The sequence below is a fragment of the Anoplophora glabripennis genome, unplaced genomic scaffold (assembly GCF_000390285.2).
Source record: "Anoplophora glabripennis isolate ALB-LARVAE unplaced genomic scaffold, Agla_2.0 scaffold1560, whole genome shotgun sequence".
Lineage (NCBI taxonomy): Eukaryota > Metazoa > Arthropoda > Insecta > Coleoptera > Cerambycidae > Anoplophora > Anoplophora glabripennis.
The window spans coordinates 26,394-49,367 of NW_019417633.1; the positions used below are offsets into that span (position 1 = coordinate 26,394).

The window sequence follows — 22,974 nt, forward strand, 5'->3', positions numbered from 1 at the left end:
GGTATTCAAAGCGGTGAGGAAACATTTTTGCGGAGAACGCATGGAATGGCGACGTGAGTGTTCTTTGTTCGTGTTTAGTGCCGATTGCTTTTGTGGAAAGCTGCATTCAATAATTTTTGATTTAGCTTATTCTAAATAGTTGGCTGAAAAACAAGGAAAAGTTTAAGAAAACTGTCTACTCCAAGGTCGACAGCTTGGTTTTGGGTGTAGTACATTTGAATTTAATGAAGTATCTGGGGCTGGTTTTGTCATTGTTAATCATGCATTCGTAAGACTGTGCGGAAATCAGTGTTTGCTCTCATTTCTAAAGTTGTCGCCGTTTTATATTTTCATAGTTGCATTTCTTCCATGTTTTGGTTTGAATTTTTGGTGGGTTAGGTTAGGTGATGATGGGTCGTACCTTTTGTCTAAATTACAGTTCGCGTAAAATTATCTGCAGTCTTTAGTTATTCACGTGTATGAAACAAAGCCTGGTCTCAGCTGCAGCGGTTATTATCGGTCGATGAGTTGCGGTATTTTCTAGAACGTGCTGGCTAGTACTAGCGACTCAATGCTGTGGCTGTAACTGATAGTTGGCCGAGGAATTTGAAAAAATCACCGAAGCACGTTCACTTGTTCACAACTACTTTTCCTTTCATCGGTATACCTAACTGGAATGCTCTAAATTGTCAACGATTACTTTACCTACCAGTAATGAAATACGAACATAATAGTTGCAGTGTTAGAGTGTATAGAAAGTAGTCTCGACACGAAGAAAACGATGTGGTATTTCTCCATGATATACCTACCTCTTAAGCCAAATAAACTCGGCACAAAAAACAAGGGAGCAAACAAATATTTGATTTTTGAAAGGCTGTAACTTCGTGAATAATGGTCGAATCAATCCTGTTCAAGGACCTTTTGGTATGTTTGAGAAAAAAAATTTTACTTAATGTCAATTTGAAAAAGTGCAAAATGGCTTTTTCTGATGTTTTAGAAAAATCAACGACTATTCTGCATATGTAGCGAAAAGTAGATTTTTTTTAGCTCAATACAGTCATGCCCATGAGGCCTATAAATTTTGAAATCGATCGGTAGAGCCGTTTTCCTTTCCTGAATAGTCAAAGTTTTATAAAAAATTAGAAGGTTTATTGCTCCTTAAATATCCGAATCCACAGTCAGAATTGCGCTAACGTCACATTTGTTTCTAACCTCAAAAAAATAGATAAAAAATAGCAAAAAAAAACGAAGTATGAGAAGAATCAACAAAACATGTATTTTTCATATTTCTTAGCATAACTATATGGTATACTGAATCCAAATCCACATTTAGAAATCATATAACATACCTCATTTTTTCTAACCTCAAAAAAATCGGCCAGAAATAGAGGTTTGCAAGAAATGAATAGAATCATGAAAAATTTGGTATGTAGGGGTTTCAGATTAATTATATATTGCATCCGTGGGTATTTTTAGGTTTGCTATTCCCGAATTTTAATTCACAATTACAAAATTCGACAAGGGGGATCCAATATGGCGGACGAGATTTTCGAAAAATCAACAGATTAATCCCGAACTGGGGGGTTTTGGGGGTTGCTGATCACGAATACGGACTCAGAATTGCAAATTCAACATGGCGGATCCAATATGGGGGACCAAGATCCAAATTACACTTGGAGAAAAAAAAAAATGTTACCTGAACTTTTATAAGTGGAAATGGTAAAAGGGCTTATAATAAACCTAAAAGAAATAAATGCGTGAGCAGGGGCGGTATAGGGTTGATTTGGGGGGTTAAATAGTTATGAAAATTTATATCAATGGGATTCAACAAAAAAGTATCCAATACCAAAGTTGTAGATCATACAAAACTCTACAACTTTTGTAGAGGTTACTTTTTAACATAACCTCAAAATTTCCGAGAAAAATGCGAAAAACAGGTTTATTTCTGATTTTTCGTTTTTTATTTCTCATTTCCGCAAAAATAATTCAATTTTGACGAAACTTGGTGAAAGTATACCTTTCTATGTCTTAAATAACCTCAAATTTTTTTAGATAAAAAATCAAGAAGTTTCTGAGATATTCATTTTTTTCGGCCTGAAACACTTTTCTTTCAAAGAAAAATTCTACTTAAAAAAATCATCGTACAGAATTCTGCCGGTAATAATTTTTTTCGTTTTGACATATACTCTTTGGTGAAATAAAAAAATATGTAATAACAGTTCAAAAACATGCTCAAAAATGCAAAAAAAATAAAAAATGACTTGCAACAATGAATTTTTCAGTTATTGTTGATAATTTGTTTAAATTAAAAAACATTCAAAAACTGATTACACCATTCAATTCTACGGAAAAAAATAAAAAAATACTGTGTTTCATTGTTTGACCCAAAACTTTATTTTTGTACAGTACTGCTATAAACATCTAAGTCGAATTACAAATGCACAAATGATAAATTACCTCTGGATGATTTGAGATTTCAGCAATACAAAGTATTAACTGCAAAGTCTACTGTTGACGCGAAATACGAAAACCCGAAATTTTGCAAAATCGTTTTATTTTTTTTCTCGCTTTATTTGAAAACGAATTTTAAATAAATTGCATATTTACATTGCCACTTTTTTCGCTCTATCCAATGGCGTCAACATTTTTGCAATCCGACGTCTCATCTTCGAGGGGCCATCATCAGATTAATTTTTTTAAATATATCGCTGCTATTTTTATGACAAAATCTAGTTTGTATTAGATGATATCTCAGAAACTTTTTGATTTTTTTATCTAAAAAAAATTGAGGTTATTTAAAACAGAGAAAGGTACACTTTCTCTAAGTTTCGTCAAAATTAAATTATTTTTGCGGAAATGAGAAATAAAAAACAAAAAATCAGAAAAAAACCTGTTTTTTTGCATTTTTCTCGGAAATTTTCAGGTTGTGTTAAAAAATGACTTCTACAAAAGTTGTAGATTTTTGCATGATCTATAACTTTTGTATTAGATACTTTTTTATTTTACGTCAACTTTCGCCAGAAATCCTAATGAAACAATTTTTCATAAGTTTTGAACCCCCCAAATCAACCCTCCGCCGCCTCTACTCACGCATTTATTTTTTTTCGTTTATTATAAGCCCCTTTACCATTTCCTCTTATGAATGTCCAGGTAAAAAATTTTCTTTTTTTTTTACCTCTAAATGAGTTATTTTGATCGGTCTAATATGGTTGATTTAGTGGATGAGTGTATGCGTCTTCAGATGGATGGCTTTTTTAAAACAGGAATAGATGGACCTTTGAATGTATGGATCTTTGGATGTTAACATTATATTTAAAAAAATATGATATCGTTTAAAATTTCAATACACATGTTCATGGGAACTTTTTTAATTGATTGTTTGTCGCAAAACCCACCATTAAAGTTTGGTGGGGTAATTTATTAACATCCTGTATGATTATGACTAAAAACAAACATTTCGGATGCAAATTTTGAGATTTCCTGAAATTTCCTTCAAATATAGGAAAAAAATCCGTCTTTAAATACCAACAGATTGCTTGCGTCACATCCCAACGTGATTCTTTTTTTTAGTCGAAGAAAAAAATTAATATATTCTGTGCAAATTCGCGACACATTGCAGTTATGCGTTCGACACGCGACTCACGTGTCGGCGAATGTGAATTCTTAATCTTGTATTGGGTGTGCGTTCGGTCGGGTGTGCGACGCCCATTCGTGGTCATTACCGAGGAATTAACGTATGACACAGTTCCAGCGTTCTCTCCACAATTTCGGCACCCCGGGGCTAAGTAAAAGTTAAAGTCAATAACCGAAAGTTGGTCCATATTCGGGTTCACACATCCTATGATGAATATTGGCAGCCGCGTCGATTTGAGAGAACATATTTGCATTTATCTGTTCGGACTTTTTAAAAAATAGGACCAACATTTTTTTTTTACAAATCCGATTTATTTTATTTAAAATAGTGCCCTTCACTTTTGACTTCTCCAAACGAGATATTTTGTGTTTTGGCTCATCTGGCATCTTCCACTAGACATCTTGGCGCTTGGTTTCTGTATCATCTTGAAAACACAACGTTTCATCATCAGTCACAATGTTGGAATAGTTATTTAACCATAAAGGAGGTGTTATTTATCAGTCGAGGACGATTTTGTGCCCGAGCGGAGCGAGGACTCGCAATAGAGTCCAATACTGGTAAATTATACTTAACTGCTGCGTGGTGTATAACATTTTATCTGCTCCCATAGTTCTTTATGGTTCATGATATAAAGTTGGGTTTTATTTTTTGACATTTCTTAATCAATTCCCTTTGAATTATTCGAAATATCAAAGAATGGTGTCAGAACAAAAATACTGGTGTTTCTGAAATGTCATTGCTAGCATATTGGAGATGGAGAAGTCAATAACTTTAAAGTTACCGGCGAGTGTGTGGAGTAAATACTCAATGATTAAATCAACTATTTTCATAGGAGAACGTGGACATATTAAAATACCCCAAGCTGAGAGCATTTTTGAAACGTAAGACCTAAAAAGTTAAACGTTTTTACAAGAGAACAAGTTAACGATATTCTCGTTCAGGCACCCGATAACACATATTTGTTAATGAGGGTAGTGACGGTCTTAGGCATTGCAGGAGCATGCCGTTCTGATGAGTTTGAAAACTTACTTTGGAAAACATCAATTTAAAAAATTCGATGACATTATTGTACTTACAATTCCAGAATCTAAAAATGATATTCACGTACGTTTACAATTACTTCTCGTCTGAGTTCTGTTTCTCACCTAGAAATTCTCAAGAAATATATCAAGATTAGATTGGAAATTTTCACGCTTTTTATGCGCTATCAAGCAGGTAGATGTTACAATCAACCAGTTCTATGATTGCTAATAAGATTGCACAGTTTTTGAAACTAGAACATCCTGAAATACGTACAGGACATTCATTCCGAAGAACATCGGCAACATTACTTGGTAATACAGGAGTTGTTGTATTAGAAATCAAGAGTCATGGTAGGTGGAAATTAGCCACAATTGCAGAAAGTTATATTGCTGACAATTTATGTAACAAAAATTAAATAGCCAACAGGATTCTTTACAATGACTCTTCAACTCCAAGTTCTAGTACTTAGTACGTCGCATCATGCTGTTTTAATGGATTAGTCAGATAATATTGAGCCTCCGATGACTGAAATGGAGCTGTCAAAAATGTGACAATTAGTTAACGCGTGGGGAATAATTATCCAGATTTTATAAATGTTACTAAATGTAGTAACTGTACAATTACGATAAATATTCATTCAGAATAATTCTTAAAAATTAATGTTTATCAAATATTTCTATTTATTTGTTCATAAAATATACATTTATAACTCGAAATTGCTTTTTCCCTAGGAAGGTAAGTTACCTCACTTACCTCCTGTTGTCCATAACAACTTCCACTTCTACGGTAAAATCCACTTACCTCCTTAAAAACAATGTATAAATAGTCTATTTACTATGGTGGGGGCAGAATTTTTTGTCCTTTTCGGACTCCTTGATGATGTATTTCGAATGTTGAATTCTGAGCAATGTTTGGTTGTCAGTCAACTTGTGCCAAACAAACCGTACACACATTTTTGGTAGCCCAAATGTTCGGTCAAAATGCGATAAGTTGGTGTTTTTGGGATGCTCAAATCAAAAACATTTTTTAGTGTTAATGATATTATCACAGTTGGAAGAATCCGATAAGGCGCCTCCTGTTGATTTTTTTACAACTAGATTCCGTACAGCCAACAAAGAAAAGAGACATCGTAGAAACTATGTAAGGAACATGTATATCAATTTACAATCGTCTACCAATAATTACTTTAATAACTTGCTATTTCAAGCTGTGAAAGTCGTACTTATGAAATTATTATACGATACGTGATAAAACGCCAAACCGCTACGGGGTTGTTTTGAAAATATTGTGACAATATTACGAAATGCGTTCTCTTTGTTGTAAGCATGAACTTATTGCGAACCGAATTTCTACGAGCCTATTTCAAGTATGTTGCATTATATGCGTATCAGTTTGCTATATATGGAAAATAGACCAGAAAAACACAAGAGAAATTTATTTTTTAATTATGCAGGTAGTGATTTCATGCAATTCTAATGCGAATGTGCAAGCAATAACACTGTCTTAAAATATATGAAACGTTTACTCCTGTATTTACTTATTATCTTGAAAATAAGAGAAAAATAAGTTATGTTGACGTACTTATAACATTGTATAATTGTGAATAGGGGCCATATTTATATTTCAGATTTTTAAAAACACATCATAAGCATGTTTTCTCAAATTATGTCGTGAAAACTGTTTTTTTCCTACCTATAATAGTTGTCCTTACTTTGGCGGAAGTTTAAACATATTTTACTAATGTTTTTGTAATACCGTCATCTCACACATTTAAAAAAAATCCACACTAAACATCTGGTATCGAAAAGTGACTAACAAATCAAGGCGAACAACATATCGCAGATATCTTTAATGATTTCTTTTTATGTACACAATTTAGAATGATTAGGCATCTTAAAAAAACAAACCCAACTAACCTTAATTAATAGTTTTGATACTGGTTGTAAATTTTAACGTAAACATACCAGATATTATCTTTTATTTACATTTATTTTGCAAGCGTTTTTAATTCTACAAGAAAACACTTTTGATTTAACTGTTCGCACCTGCACTGGTACCAATATCAGGAAAATTCAAATGAATAGAAATCTGTACTAGTAAGAGGCTATTGTAATTGACCAATTAATTTATTCATTGTTATTCTTATTCTAAGTAGTAAAACTTACAAGAACCGTGTTTACTATCACACATTAATTCCTCGTTGATCCTTACAACTTTTGTGCATTTTAGAAAGTTACTTTCTATCCCATCGCTATGCGGAGATGCGCCGCATGCTCGACTGAGGATTACGCATTTTTTATTCTGCAGTTAATAAAATTTAATTATCATAATAGAGGATCCGTGGAAGGTGCTTAATTTGAAATTACAAGCAGTAATTACGGCGAAGAATCTGCTCATTGTTGGATGAAATAAATTGTTCCATGACTGTTAATATCGTTTAATTTATCGTTAGTACGTAGTTTTCTAACTGATGCCGTTTTCTCCGTTCACTTCTACGTTATTATATGGTAAATGGTAGGATGCTTCGCGTAAGCATCGGTCAGTACGCATAGGGTCTAGGTATACAGGGTGATTAATTACTAATGGTACAGATATAAAAAACTATCGGACCAGTACTTTACTTTGTAATATGATCGCATTTATGATTCTTTTAAAAAAGTTATAGTACTGGGATTCACAAAAAAGTCAACTACTCTTAATCTCGTTTGCTTCATTAAGTTAAATAATCTAAAAATTTAAAATTTGTGGATTTTATGACAATTTGTTGAAGCTTTTAACGCCATATTTGTCGAGTCGCCTGTATTACACCACTCACAACAGTTTTAAATCAATGTGTTACCTTACTACCTCTGGAGTACTCCAGGGTTCTAATCTAGGCCCTCTTCTCCTTTCTAATTCTATTAACAACATTATTACCTTTCTCAATTACCATAAATTAATATACGTAGACGACTTGAAAAGTTATTCTTATGCATCAAGTGTAGTATTCATTTCCATATTCAGTTAAAGAAGGCAGTGGAATGATGGGATTTAAATCATTAAAGTTTACGTATATTCAAATGCAAAGTTGCCTATTTGCGCGCAAGATGAATCCTATTCTATTCAACTGTGAGATCGTCTTCATAACACAAGAAACTCCGAAAAATTTTTATGATTAAGTATTTCTACAAGATGCAAAGCACCAAAGACCTCAATTGTTTTTAACTGGTCGCTACCAACTTTTCCTAACCGTAAAATTACACGTACCTTGCTCCTTCCTCCTAGAGTGGACGGTGGACCAGTGACCACATAGATCTGCGGAGGAGGATTCTGCTTTCCCAGCCAAGAACTGACGATGGCATGACTCCTGTGGATATTTATATTATCCTTGTAGTTTTCCTCGTTCCTCTTGAAGCAAGGACAGAGGTCTCTTGAGGACTTGTAGGAAGCCAAGGCGGCGCAGATACATTCCAAGCTGGAGGCTATGATCAGGGCTATGTTGAAGAGAAGGCCCATGTAGTTTTTGGGGACGTCGAAGGTTATGAAACTCGAGTGAGCGTCCTGGAACAAATATGTCGGTTGAAGCATATTCGATACACGACCGCAAACCATTCAAACATGCAAACTGTAACTATAGTCTTAGCAAACTAAATTAGCCCCGGGATTGATCCTTGAGGTACACCCAACTACACAATTTATTAGACACACTTTTTTATCATATGTGCAGGTACAATAAACAAATAAATTGCCACCAAACATGCATAAAAAAGTAATATGTCAGTCACAATGTAATCAGAACTACGACCCCACCTTATGATAAATGTATGCGCTTTTTTTTTGTGAATTCGAAAGGCTGGTATGTTATTTTGTCAGGTTTAAAACAAGGTCAGAATGTGGATGTAGAAAAAAGTAATTGCTTAGTTGGGGTACGTAATTTTATTATTTAATCGTGGGAAGATGGTATTGCAGGAAACGGCGATCGCAGTAATTACAGCAGGATTATAAATACACCTTAATGGTCCAGAGAAAACTTAGAGAAGTGTCTTGGAGATCATTTGGCTGCTTTAAATTGAATGGTTATTTATCCCCGTGTTTAGTTTTTATTTTACAAATGTTGAATTAGACATACCTAGTATTTAACAATTTATTCTTAATAAAAGAAATAAAGTGAATTTGAAATATTCCTATTTATTTATTTATTTATTTATTTATTTATTTATTTATTTATTTATTTATTTATTTATTTATTAATAGTCACTTAGCAATTTTACAATTGATGTGAACGTCAAATAGGTGCTTATATTACAAGTACATAACTCATAAAAAAAACATGAAAGCAAATACACACACCAACAAACACACCTACACACAATAATATAAAAACATGGCACAATAATACAAGAGCCAAAAGTATTTAAACCGATACTACATTGAATATACGAAACATTTATAATGTCAATACATGTCAATTTCGTACACAATATAACATAAAAAATGGGCATTTAGAATAAATAATTTAATTTAAAGGTACACTGTTAAAATTCCTCTATGCTGTATAGACATTTCTCAACAAGGTACTTCTTAAGTTCGTACATGGTATAGGACTGGATATTTCCAATACAATCAGGCAATTTATTGTACAGGTACACCCCTACACAATATGGAGATTTCTCATATAGAGCTGACTTATGCGCTGGAACTCTGAGTAGATTACGATATCTTGTTTGATGACTATGGGACGCGCCATTTATTTGATAATTACATAAATTTAGCTTCACGTACTTAAGTACTGCAAAAATATATATTGATGGTACCGTTAATAGTCTTTTCGATATGAAGTACTCTTTACATGACTCTCTTGGGCCAAGTTTAAAAATAGTCCTAATCATTCTTTTTAGCTTAGCAAAGGCAGTAGGACCAACACAGCTAAAATATTTAGAACTTTATGGCACTTCCGGTTATACTGGAAGTCGACATTAACTTTCTTATTTTAACTGAGACACCCTATATACAGGATGTTAATGAACTTATGTCAGAAATTTAAAGGAGTGAAAAAGTAGCAAAAACTGAGTTAACTGAGGAGTTAAAATTGCTTGCCGGAGTTATTGGAAGACGTGCCATTAAATGTCCGACAAAATATGTGGTTACTGCATGACTTGGCCTCCGCTAGACTTTTTTTTTTGTGAGGATATGTGAAAATTGTTTTTACACCAGGAAAATTAGCGAAAATAAAAGAAAAACTCGAAAAAAGTCCTATCCGCTAGATTATTGTAAAATTGTCTTAAGGAACATAATACAAGACATCTCTCGTCTCGTGAGTCAAAAACTTTTATTAGCTAACTTTTCTATTTAAATAAATAAGTGAGGAAAATAATTTTTTCACTTTGCAGGGACAACCATCAATTTTAGCGACAAGTGACTCCCAAACAGCTTGTAGGGAGTAAAATTATCTACAAAATGAGACCTGTTAAATTAAAATCGGTTAATAAACAAAAAAGTTATTGCAAAAAAACAAGAAAAGTGCCCATTTTTAATTTGTTTATAATAACTATCGCATTTATTGTTAAAATTTTATAAAACCTATGACAAGTTGAGGGTTTTGTCATACTTTCAAAGTGTGCCAAAAGTGGGCGCTGTAGGTGCAATAGTTTTCGCACAATTCTATTTGTTCATAACGGAGGCTCCAAAAGTTATGAACTTTAAGCCTCTGTACAGGCGTTAATTTTCAACCAAACATGATTCTGAAAGCGTCATTGTAATCTTAAAGACGTAATTATATATATAATTAAAAAAACGTGCGTTTTTCGCTTATAAACAATTTGCTATTTATGCTACCTCACCGAAAATAGATATAATGGATAGCTGGCAAAAAAATACAATTTTTTTTTTTTAATAAAACCCTCTACGACCAACAGGAGCCAAGACAAGAATTTTTTTTAAATCGTAGGGCAGTTGTTTATAAATATTAAGACTTGCATTTTTCGCAAAATAAAGTTTACGACGTAAACTACGATTTCCCGTGAATTGCATTGAAAAATGTGGAAAATTAACGACTCACGAGCCCTTTAAAGAGAAGATACTCTCAAAGTAAACTGTCCGGCGGCGTGGTGGTAGGGGAAGCTCGTCCAAGCGAGTCGCGCAAAGTTAATTCCAAAGTTCAAATTGATGCGCGCTGTAAATTTTGCAATATCTCGGTTTGTATTCATCGTAGAAACTATTTTTTTTCTAACTGGGTAGCTCGACGAAAAAATAACAATGGGCATATTTACGGATTCGTAGAACAGCCCTAAACCCCAGAAAAAATGCACCTTTTATACTTAATTTTTATTAATTTACAAAAATGTCACAAAAATTATTGTTAAACGAAATATTAATTAAAATTTCAATTTCGGAATTATTTTACTATTGTTAAATAAATGAATGAAACTATCGTTCATTTAAAAACAAATTTTTTTTACATATTAAGGCAAAGTAAACTTGTTTTTTTCAATATTTTGTTAGCTATTTAATTACGATTTAAATGTAAAATTAAAGTAAAAATTCATAAAATATTTTCAAATTATGACATAAGTTCATTAACACCCTGTATTATTGCATTTTCGGATTCTACGTGAAATTTAAGGGTCACTTTATTAAATATTCCCTGTACCTAGGAGTAATAGATTTTGAGATATTAATTTTTAAAGAAAAAATTTGACAGATGCAAGGTTCTCCGAATATGCTAGTAACTTTTTTCAGGAACTCGACATCAAGTGGATTTTTGGTACCTAACGAGCATAGGTAACACTAAATTATGGCATACCAACAAATTAAAACATTTAATACTAGGTGTTTCATTTTTGCTGTTATTCAAATTTATGTTAAATAAAGAAACCATTTTCAATATTTCTTTGGGCACCTCTACATACTAACAAAAGAATTAACATAATCTATTACAGCAGAAAGAACAATATAAGGTGTGAGGTTTTAAAAAATATACAATTTACTGCCTACTAATAAATTATTAACAAGGACATATAATTAATTCATAAACAATTTTATAATAAATTGTTTCCTCAATCATGAACGCTAGGATCACACATTATTATTATTATTAGTACCTAGCCTTAACACCAAAGCAAATTTTTAACATTAAAAAGTAGTTACAATTTACTAACTGAATCTATGCTTCAAAATGATACAGAATAATAATACACTGCCCCTTTACCACAAAAGTTATTGTTTTCTATGTTAATTTCCCTCAAAATAATGTAACAAAACAAGTTACAAAGTACATTAGTTTTGTTTGCAATCCAACGCGTACGCCCCTGGACCGCGGTAAGCATTGTGGATTGGCCGTCACACTTTTTTAACGTAACAAAAGTATTTCTCTTAATGCGTTTTAAATTCATTTGAAGGTAAAATTATTCTAGGGAGTGTACTTACTATAAATTGGACACATTCCAATATTAATCAGATAATCTATGAAATAACTGAGATAGTAGACACGATTAAAAAAATATCCCAAAATATTTATATGTATATCATATATACAGGGTGATTCAGTCATAATGTCATTAATTTTAACCACGTAGTCGGAAAGCTTAATAAAGACAGAAAATCGGAAAAAAAAAATTTTTACTCGACTTTTAAAAATGAAGGAAATCAACCCATAACTCCCGCTACGAGGGCTGCCCTGCCGATGCCCGGATGCCCGGAAAATTTTGTAACGTAATGTCACGAACAGTTGTCGGCTAAAGGAACAGCGTTGCCAAGTTCAGGTTCAAGCTCGCCAGGTTAGTATTTGACATATAACCGACCACTTCGTACACTCGATGCACCTGGGCGACTACAGCTACTACGAAAACAGCCGGTATTTTAGATTTTAAATTAAATTTGTTGATACGATTTTCCTTTGATAAAAGACCGACAACTTTTTGCTACTACACTCGTATTAGTCTAGGGGCTAGGGGCCAGATAGGTTTCCGTAGCCAAACAGAATTCCACGGCTGCAAATAACTTATTTTTAAGTATTTTGACTTCTCGAAACCAAAAAACTTGGTGGGAAAGCCTGAAAGTGGTCAGTTTAATTGTTGTTAACAAATTGAATGTTTAAATGGCTGTAAAAAGTTTATTTTTATAGATAGTACAATTTTTTATCTGTTAATTATTACGTTTTCTCACAACAAACATATATTTTTTTGAAAATTAAAAAAAGATTAACTTTAACCAAAGTTATTGCAAATTTAGTGCAAATATATTACATTTTCCGTCTCTGCGCGCACCAATTTTGCCATATCTCTGGTTCAATTGGACGGATTGAGACGCACATCTCATTTTAAAACTTAAACTTTATTTTACAAGATAGGTAAGTTCCATTGATTAATTAATTTATTTAAAAATTAATGGCAGCTTAGAAAGTTGTGGAATTTCAACGAAAATGTTGGCTTTATTGGTTTATAAAACTTTTTTTGTTATTCAATTTTTATGAAAAGCCAAAAAAGTTACCGGTTATTGTTCCTCGCATACTAACAATGATTTCATGCCTTGCTTGATTGTTAGAATGCAAAGAACAATATCCGGTAACTTTTTTGGCTTTTCGTCGAAGTTGAATAATAAAAAAAACCTTATAAACAATTAAAAACGGCATTTTCGTTGAAATTTCACAACTTTCTAAGATGCCATTAATTATTAAATAAATTAATAAATAAATGGAACTTAGAACCAGATATGGTAAAATTAGTGCGCACGGAGACGGAAAATGTAAGAAATTTGCACTAAATTTGTAATAACTGGTTAAAGTTATTTTTTTTTAATTTCCAAAAAAATACATATTTGTTATGAGAAAACGTAACTATTAGCGAATAAATTGTACTAGCTATAAAAATAAACTTTTTACAGCCATTTAAACATTTAATTTGTTGATAACATTTAAACTGACCACTTTCAGGCTTTGCGACCAAGTTTCTTTGGATTCAAGAGGTCAAATATTTAAGAATAAGTTGTTTGCACATCGGGCTCCTGGACTATATGGTGCACGTGTGCAAATTAAAACTGGGTTAAAAGGTTACTGAACCACAGGTTACCCTAGGTCGGAAACACGACGTACCGAGTTGTTTATTTGTCTCCGTCCCATTGTTTTTTTATGGAATATACAAGTCTCTCTTCTAATTGCAGTCAATATTTAAATACTGCATACAATTTATCCTCTCTTTATAATTTATCTAGTGAGTGTTGGTTTTTTATGACATTATTTCTGTAACGAAATTGAAATGGTTATGAAATGAAATTTAAATTATTTGAACTTTTGGGGTTTTGTAACTTCAATATTAAATCTTATTTAAAGTGAAACAGCTAATTTCTTTGCAGCCATAATAGTCACATTTGGTCAGATGAAACACACTACTACCCGCACACTACTCTGGGTGGTATAGCTTTCAGAGGAGATTCGGTGTCAATGTCAATGGCGATCGTTTAATTGGGCCGCATTTTCTACCTGAACATCTGAATGGGCCGCGTTACTAATTTTTAGTAGAATTGTTTGAAAACCTTCCCCTTCGGGCTTACAGCAAATGTTGTTAAAATATTAAAATTATGATGCTAATAAAAACTGATTTTTGGCAAGGCATGCTCAGACCTCGAGGTTTTTGCTGGGCAACAATAACAATTTAATATGTTGATTGCATAAATAAAAAATAATTTATAGCATTTTAAATTATTATTGGTTGACGTGAGCAAAACCGTTTATTTATTGTCTTGATATGAGCGAAAATATATAAATATGGCAACGTTGCATCTAGGGCGCGTTGTTCATAGGTTCATATCGTAGCCGTGCATAATATTGTGACGTCAGCCGGTCAGTAACAGCCTGAAAAGGGGGTTAAATAATGATTTGAAAATATTTTTTTTCAGCTTAAATATGCATATAAATTTTTTTTTAATCACGCCATCGTATTATACTCATTTTTCTCTATCTGCTCTTAAAATTAATGACATTATGACTGAATCACCCTGTATATTTTTTAATAAAAACAAGTTAAAAAACTGGTCCATATTATAACTCTCATTATGCTTGACCTAAAAATCAACAATGCTGTTTTTTTCTATTTAACATTTACGGCCTTTTGTTTTGATCTTAAACTGTTCTTTTTTTTTAATAACTGCTTACCTTGTGTTCTACTTTTTCCAATTCGCTCTCTGCGCTGTTCAAATCCCTGGCTAAACCTATAGCAGCTATCACGACTATCAGTTGTGATATGGCCAAGCTAATGAGGCTTAGGGCTAGGAAAACAGTATATGCGACCTTCTGCGGCGTTTCCTTCAAGGGGCAGAAGCTTCCTGCCGCCGTCAGGATCCCTGCTACGCCAGTTGACATGGCCAGGCACCCTCCCCATATTCCCCCGCCAAGCTAAAACAAAAAAAAGTTTTAGCAACATAATATTTGTTGTTAACGACAACAATTGAGTGTACACTCCGTATAAACTAATTTCTTGCGGATTTCCAATGATTTCTTAATAATTTCTAGTTAATTGGAATGTTATTTAATATAAAATTCATGTTATTTAACGCAAAATAACGGCAAAAAATCGAATTTAAAATCAAGTAAACAACTTATTCAAACTGCTAATGAGATAATTTGAAATAATTATGCAAAATTATGTAATACTTGTCGTCTAGGTATTTATCCCAATTTGGCAATCCCGGGAAGTTTTTTCCAGTTCCTTGTTTTTATACGCTTCTTCTTTTATCGTGATTATGAGTAACTTATATAATTTGAAATAAATAAAATATGGTTCACCTTTTGAACTGTAGGTACTATGCAATACTTGATAGTTTGACCCCGGACATTTTGTTTCAGTTTTAGAGCTTGAACAAAGCTTATAATATTGATCATGTAACTATTTGAAAACAATATTTAAAAGTAAACACAGTTAATTTAAAATACAACAGACTAAACCACGAATTTTATGACTGCTATTCTTTGAAATATGCAACTTCCCTATTAATTTATAGACATTTCTATTATTTACAAATAAAATTGTATAAGAACTGACACTTAGCTTTCTACAAGTATCTAAAAACTGTAAATAATCAATATTTCACATTTTGTGATATAATAAACAGTAGCATAAACTTATCAGTTGTGTTATTCAAATTTAAAAACCGTGTTTTACAAACTGGAGTAAATTCATTGCGTCACCACATATTTCTCTAATTGCTTGTTACTCGTTACAAAAAAATACGTATCTCCAACATTTAGGATTTAGATACCAAGATAACTGCTACCGAATAATCTGCGAGGAAAAAAATGGTCACGAATGTGATTGTGTAATTTTTTCTTACGTGAAGGTATGTGAAGTCATACACACATACACGCCAGGTATGTGACCTTAAGGTGTCAACATTTCTTAGGAGGAAGATGAAAACAAAACGTTCTTAGTGTTAATATGTCCTTGTATATGTTCGTATATTAAATAAACGTTACTTCATACTCATTGTCATCGTTGTTTTATAAATATTTACAGATATTTACAACCACAGAGTGCCATTTGAATAATTTGTGCATAAAATGAGGTGTGTTTGTATACGGGATGTAAAAATGTTTCAGTCAAATAGGCATTAAATATATTTTTTCGAAAACTGTCATCAAAAGTCGACATTTAGAAGTTTTACTTTAAATAAGGAAACGATATCCTTGTTTCTCCGCCACTGGTTTCTGAATTTGGACTGTGTACATACAGAACTAGGAAAAATATTTGAAAAAAAATGTGTACCAAATTTGGATAAATTTGATGAAGCGTTTTTCCAGATATTTAAAGAAAATGTTTTATTTTCGTCAATTTCAACGCCCTGTATCTCATAAACGGTGGCTTTCTGCTCCTATGTTCATAGAGCAAAGTGATGTTAATTTTTGTTGTTTAGTTCTTTCCCGAAGTTTGTCTATTAAAATCTGGACCACCCTGTATTCTTCGGCAACGTTTGATGGTTGCTGAGGATCGATGGAAACAATTTATTCGCATTTGGCAAAATTAAAAGCACACTCAATTCGCATTGTTGTCCGGGAATGTATTGCTTTTACTACGAGGCACACAATATACTATTTATTAAAAATATCTTAAAATAAGAATGGTACAAAGATACAAAGAGTGGTGATATCTAACCTCTGTTCTACTAAAACGTTGGTAAAAGCCAGTATCACCGATGACAATTATAATAATAATACCTACAAGACTCGGTACAAGTTATAAGCCCTACACATTTGCTCTATAATTTAAATGATGTTCGTGATAGGTCAAATAGTCCTAAGAATGTCGACGTCTACTTTTACTTAGATATTACTTTAATGTCAGACAATCAATTGCAGCCTCAGTCTAATATTATATACGAATATATGGCAGAAAATGTAAAATGGGTATTAATTTTAGTAGAATAATGAATGGTTAGATTTAGTAACATGTTTATTAAGGCGTTTGTATGAGTGGGTATTATTTAATTTTTTTAAATTTGCTTCCATAGTATGTCCAGGGAAAGCGAATATAAAGAAAAACTAACATTACTTTAAGTTTTTCGAAAAATTGGTACTTAGAAAAAAATAAACCAAAACTGGTTTAATTCTTTAGAGAGCGTAATAAATTTGGATTAATTTGTATTAGATTTTTACGATAATTACTGTTGGGTTTTTTAAATGCGGTATAGCGACACAACAATGAAGAATAAAATGCCAGTTTCGTTACAATTATTTGAACTAATGTGAAATACCGCCAAGGATAAAACACTAATTATTTTAAATCACATGCAAAATTTTCTATATGTATAATATTTCTTTTCCGTAACGGAGAAATAGAGATTTTCTTCATATCAAGCATATCCGTCGACACATTTTTTGATAAAAGTACCAATTTTCAATTCTTTCTTAGCTTTTAATTCCCAACAATTTTCCCTAATGACTTTTTTCGAAAGGTAGTTTATTTTTCCATTTTCATATTTTTTAATTTTCTAAGCAAAACTTTTTATCCAGTGTGCTTTTTTTCCGTAAAACGTAAAATAAAATAGTTTTTTCTTTATTATTGCAGACATGCTAATATTATTTGCTACTTTGGATGTAGAATTTGCCTGTATTTTTTGTAGAACAAAAAAAAAAAACACCTAGACATTCAATATCTTATCTTAGGAATGGTTAATATTTTGTTTGCGACATAATAACACTGATTTCTGAGAATTAAACCTTTTGTTTACACAATACTTAGGTATGCTTTATTAACAATATAAGAACTGATAATTTACATCTGCTTGTACTCTTAAATTATTTCCGTTGTGATATCATGTTTGTATTTGGTAATTAAGATAAAATAGAGCGCAGGAAATTAGCAACGTTGCTGTTCTAATCTGTGTTTAAAAACCGTAATCGCGCAGGAACTGACAGGATTGTGTTAAAGTTTTTACTTAATAGATATCTAAACTACATGTGAATATACTGAAACATTTTTAAAAACTAATGTCTTGTAAGTAGTTTTTCCAATAGATTCATAACGAAATCGTTATTTTTTATTCTAGATTGCGAAGTGTCGTTTTTGTATTCAAGAATTAAAAGTTTTTACAACTGCCAGCGAGTGAAATAACCATTAGAGAACACAAAATTGCCCTCACAACTATATGAAACAATATTTTTTTGAAAACAGCTCTTCATACAATTAAATTAAATCTAATTTCAATAAAATAAGCACTAAAAACGTGCCAAGTTTTAACAAAATCCGCCAAGTAGTTGAAATATTTGAGGAGACTATTTTTTTCAATTAACTTTAACATCTGTATCTCGAAAACATATAAGTTCATATAAAATTTTCTTATAATTTTTATGATTTTAATTGTCTATTAAATTTTCCGCATTAAAACCTGAGACACCCTGTATATATACATAATGAAATTTCTATGTATGTCTTTAAACAGAAAGTTTATTGAGAAGGCTGTATAGTATTCGTATAAAAGCACAATTTGTTGTGTAGGTACTCCAAGATTTCACTTTATTTAATTAACATTAACATCGCATATTTACTTGATGTTTCTTTTTTATCGACTATATTCGCTTATAATTCATTCTTTGGTACTTTCTAACGCTAAACCGTTTATGTTACACTAAAAATGGTAAAAATCTAAAAAGAAACGACATATAATTGTTTTAACAAAATTACAATTTGTTGAATTGTATAATCATTAATTTTTTTGTATTATTTGATAAGAAATGTTGAAAAACTTTTATTGTATAGTAATTCCAATCATTAAAATAACATTCCGTAAACGAAAAATTGTAATGTTTTAATTTTTTGATGTGGATAGGTCGAAAAATTTCAAAATGTGAAATTTTCCCTGTAGTCCATTGAAATGTTAAATTTTTTTGGGCTCAGCGTGCAAAAGTCAGAGCTCGCAATTTTATTTTTTAGATGTCAAGAGGGGGTTAGTGTAAGTTAAATCCATGTTTGTGGGGTTGCAACCCTTGTGCATCGGGCGCCTTCTTGTAAAAAGGGCTGGGAATGGTTTTTATACTATACTACTACTTACTATATCGAGCAAACTATTCGTTGCACAGAAAATTTGTAAATACATTTTTTATTGCAAATTAAATTATCTGAAAATAGATAAAAATTCGGGAACAAATTTTCTTTTGGTCGTTATAACATTTTTTCTGGTCATTTTACAAAAAAAAATACTGTACTGTAAATGTACTGTACGCTGTAAAACCCTAATAAATAAATAAAATTTGAAAAAGTTTGTAATGGAAATTATTCCTTAAAAACCCCTCTATCAAAATGCTCTGATGTAATTTTTTAAATTAATTAATTAAATAACCAGAAAAAAAATTTTGTAGTTGTATAAAAACCATTCGCAGCCCTTTTTACAAGATGGCGGCCGAAGCACAAGGGTTCCGACCCCACAAACATAAATTTAACTTTACACTAACCCCTTCTTGACATCCAAAAAATAAAATTGCGTGCTCTGACTTTTGCAACCCCAAATATAACTTTTCAGTTGACTACTGAGCAAAGTGCTTTTAATTTTTATTTCCGTTTGGACGCCCTGTATGTTTTTTTACATATTTGATTACTGTCCATGGCTTCCTAAGGTAAACGAAACTTTTTATCAAGAATAACTTTTTCTCGAAAAATCTACAATAAAAAAGTTTACAAGAGTGCGGTACCCCATCCGGAAACACACTGTATATAAATATAATTTCAATTAAAAATATTTACCTGGCTTAAAGTCGACCTGTGCACTATAACCAGGATGCCGAACGCCACCATCAAGAACCCCAGGACGAACTGTAGCACCCCTAGGAACAGGATAATCCTCTGGTTATCCCCTTCCCTCCTCTTCCTCGTCTTCAGGGACTTCACCGATACGCTAGGCGACTCCTGGGGGGTCTTGCAGATCAGCCGGTCCGTGGACAGCTTTGTGGACAGGGTGTTCAGGTGGACTTTGTCGAAGGTGGAGGCGCTCCTGCGTTCCTTGTCCACCTGGACGTCTTCGTTGGCCTTCTCGAGGCGCTCATCGCTCTTCGCTTGCTTGTCGCTTTCCATGGCGGACCTGATGAGGCGTAGAAATTATGTCGCGGCCGCCCTAGATTCTCTTCTGTGAATCAATTATGTAAGTGAGCTGTTCGATACGTGCTCTCCTTATTCGCTTCACATAATTGTGGCGTCCTAGTGAAAGATTCGCAAGATGTAGACAATGAGGTTTGGGTTTGTTTAGACGTTACTTAATTTGCGATATACTTCCTAGTTTTGTGGTGTAACGGCTGCAGACTTTGATAATTAACAGACTTTATGTTTTATTTTACAGATATTAAGCAAGTTATAATTATTTTTCATTCTAGGTCGAAAAGTATCCTTTTTGTATTCGAAACATTGTTAAAATTGGTTGAAAATGTAGTAAACTAGTTTATTTGAAGTAGAAATACGTATCGGTCAGATTTCAGTGTGCTATGGGTAGGAAATTATAGAAACTAGATAAAATATCGACAGTTTTTTGGTTCCGATTCTAATGTAATAAAATGTCAAACAGGATTTGTTGTGTTAACATTTTTTGAGCACAGTAGGCCATGAAATTGCGGTAGAAACAAAAATTGTGTATGGCATAGCGAGTTGAAAAATAAAATTCGAAAGTTTCTAAAATGTAAGAGCTGCTGAAACACACTGTATAAAATACAAAATCTTGAACAATGAACTTTTCAAATGATGGCAAACAAGGTTTAGACCAATTTTTAAAACTTATTAACACTGTCTGGATTTAAATTTATCCATATTGTACCAGTGAAAAAAATATGTTCAAATTGAATAAACAATAGTTATTTACACTATAAAGAAGGTAAATACTATTTACCAGTCGAGGACGATTTTGCGCCCGAGCAGAGCGAGGGCTGGTAATAGAGTCCGAGACTGGTAAATTATACTCAACTGCTGCGTGCTGTATAATATTTTATCTACATAAAATTTGCAATTTTGCTGATTTTGAATTATTATTTCCAAATGAGCGATTTTCAAATAGAAAGTGCAACAAATGTTGCCTGCGAATTTTTATTGCCCGAGAAGTCGAAACGATTTTCTCGTTCAGGTACACGATAATACATATTTGCTAATGAAGGTAGTGACGGTCTTAGGCATTGCAGGAGCATGCCGTTCTGATGAGTTATGCAAACTTACTTTGGACAACATCAATTTAAAAAAATTCGATGACACTATTGTAGTTACAATTCCAGATTCTAAAAATTCTAGAAATTGTCAAGGGATATTTTCAAGATTAGATTGGAAATTAAAACTGAAATTTCACTCTTTTATATGCGGTATCAAGCAGGTATATGTTACAACCAGCCAGTCGGCAAAATACCTTTTCTATGATTCCTAATAAGATTGTACAGTTTTTGAAACTAGAACATCCTGAAACATATACAGGCCATTCATTCTGAAGAACATTGGCAACGTTACTGGCTAATACCGGAGTTGATGTATTAGCATTCAAGAGACATGGTGGGTGGAAATCAGCCACAATTGCAGAAAGTTATATTGCTGACAGTTTAAGTAACAAAAATGAAATAGCCAACAGGATTCTTTACAATGACACTTCAACTCTAGGTTCCAGTAGTACGTCGCATCATGGCTGTTTTAATGGATCAATCATTTTGAGAAAAATGTGGTAGTTAGTAAACGCGAGGGGAATAATTTATCCAGATTTTATAAATGTTACTAATTGTAAATGTAATAACTGTACAATTACTATAAATATTCAATCATAATAATTAATAAAACGTAATGTAATGTAAATATTTATTTTATGGGGAATTTAATTCTAAATACTTTTCTTACTCTTGTTAGTTTTCAAAAAATTTTGTCGTTTTCAACAAAAACACGAATAACTAATAATACGTATTGTAGTTTGATGTTTAAATTCATAACTTTTGAATTTTCTATGATTTTTTAAATAACACAGCTACAATAAGTATTATTAGTTATTCGTGTTTTTGTTGAAAACGACAAAGTTTTTTGAAAACTAACATGAGTAAGAAAAGTTTTAGAATTAAATTCCCCATAAAATAAAGTAATAATTTTGTATGAATTGTTAGAACAACAGTTAAACGTTAATAAAAAATGTTAGCCAAGGTAATTTCAAAAATTGCATTCAATAGTTGAACATTATTCATTTTTACATAAGTTTTCAAATCCGTGTTGTCTGGAAGTGCGATTACAGACCATTAAATTATCGTAAGCTTGTTTCAAACTACCCCCGTATATATTTCAATTATTGCAAATTTTTTGCAAAAAAAACTAAGAAATTGTGAAATCCATTTTTAATTTTCTTACGGAAGAGATGATTCTAGCTACTTTTGCTTCCAAACAAATAAAAAAAACGTTTACTTTCTCTTAAGGTCAAGTGAAAAAAATTATAATAGCATAAATAAACATCGTTTCTATCACCAATTTCATCAACGCTTTCCGCCTGTACCATCGTTTCTCGACACTTAACACACAAGCCTCTTCCGCTGGTAATTTCCCTAAGCAATAAGTGATATCGTTGCATTTATTAAGCAGCCAACAGGCTGTCTACCGTTTAAATCTGTTCGGATATGATTAAACATGAATTACCAACGTGGAGAAGCAGAAGAGTGGCCAGTGAAAGTGACCGCACCGAGAAAAAATACAAGTGAAAATCAAAAGTCGTTAATAACCTCTCTAGTGTCGTACATTGTTGAATGTATTAACTTTTTCTTCGTACAGGCACTTACGGTATGCTCATGTAATATCCATATTCCAATTTAGAGACTTTTAAATGTTTATTATTTACAGTTCAGGTAATTTAAAAATAAATCTCTATGAAACGTAAGTTACGGCGAT

At 32.3% G+C, this 22,974-nt stretch overlaps 1 protein-coding gene across 1 annotated transcript in view; it reads right to left on the reverse strand.

Annotated features, from left to right (window-relative positions):
• LOC108916729 overlaps window positions 1-22,974 on the reverse strand; it is a 42,669-nt gene that overhangs the window by 14,995 nt on the left and 4,700 nt on the right. The window contains exons 2-4 of the mRNA XM_018723022.1: window positions 19,840-20,289; window positions 14,763-15,002; window positions 7,883-8,224 (exon numbers count right to left, since the gene is read on the reverse strand). Of these exons, the coding sequence (XP_018578538.1) occupies window positions 7,883-8,224; window positions 14,763-15,002; window positions 19,840-20,166 (909 nt within the window). The 5' untranslated portion in view covers window positions 20,167-20,289. The remainder of the gene's footprint in view (window positions 1-7,882; window positions 8,225-14,762; window positions 15,003-19,839; window positions 20,290-22,974) is intronic.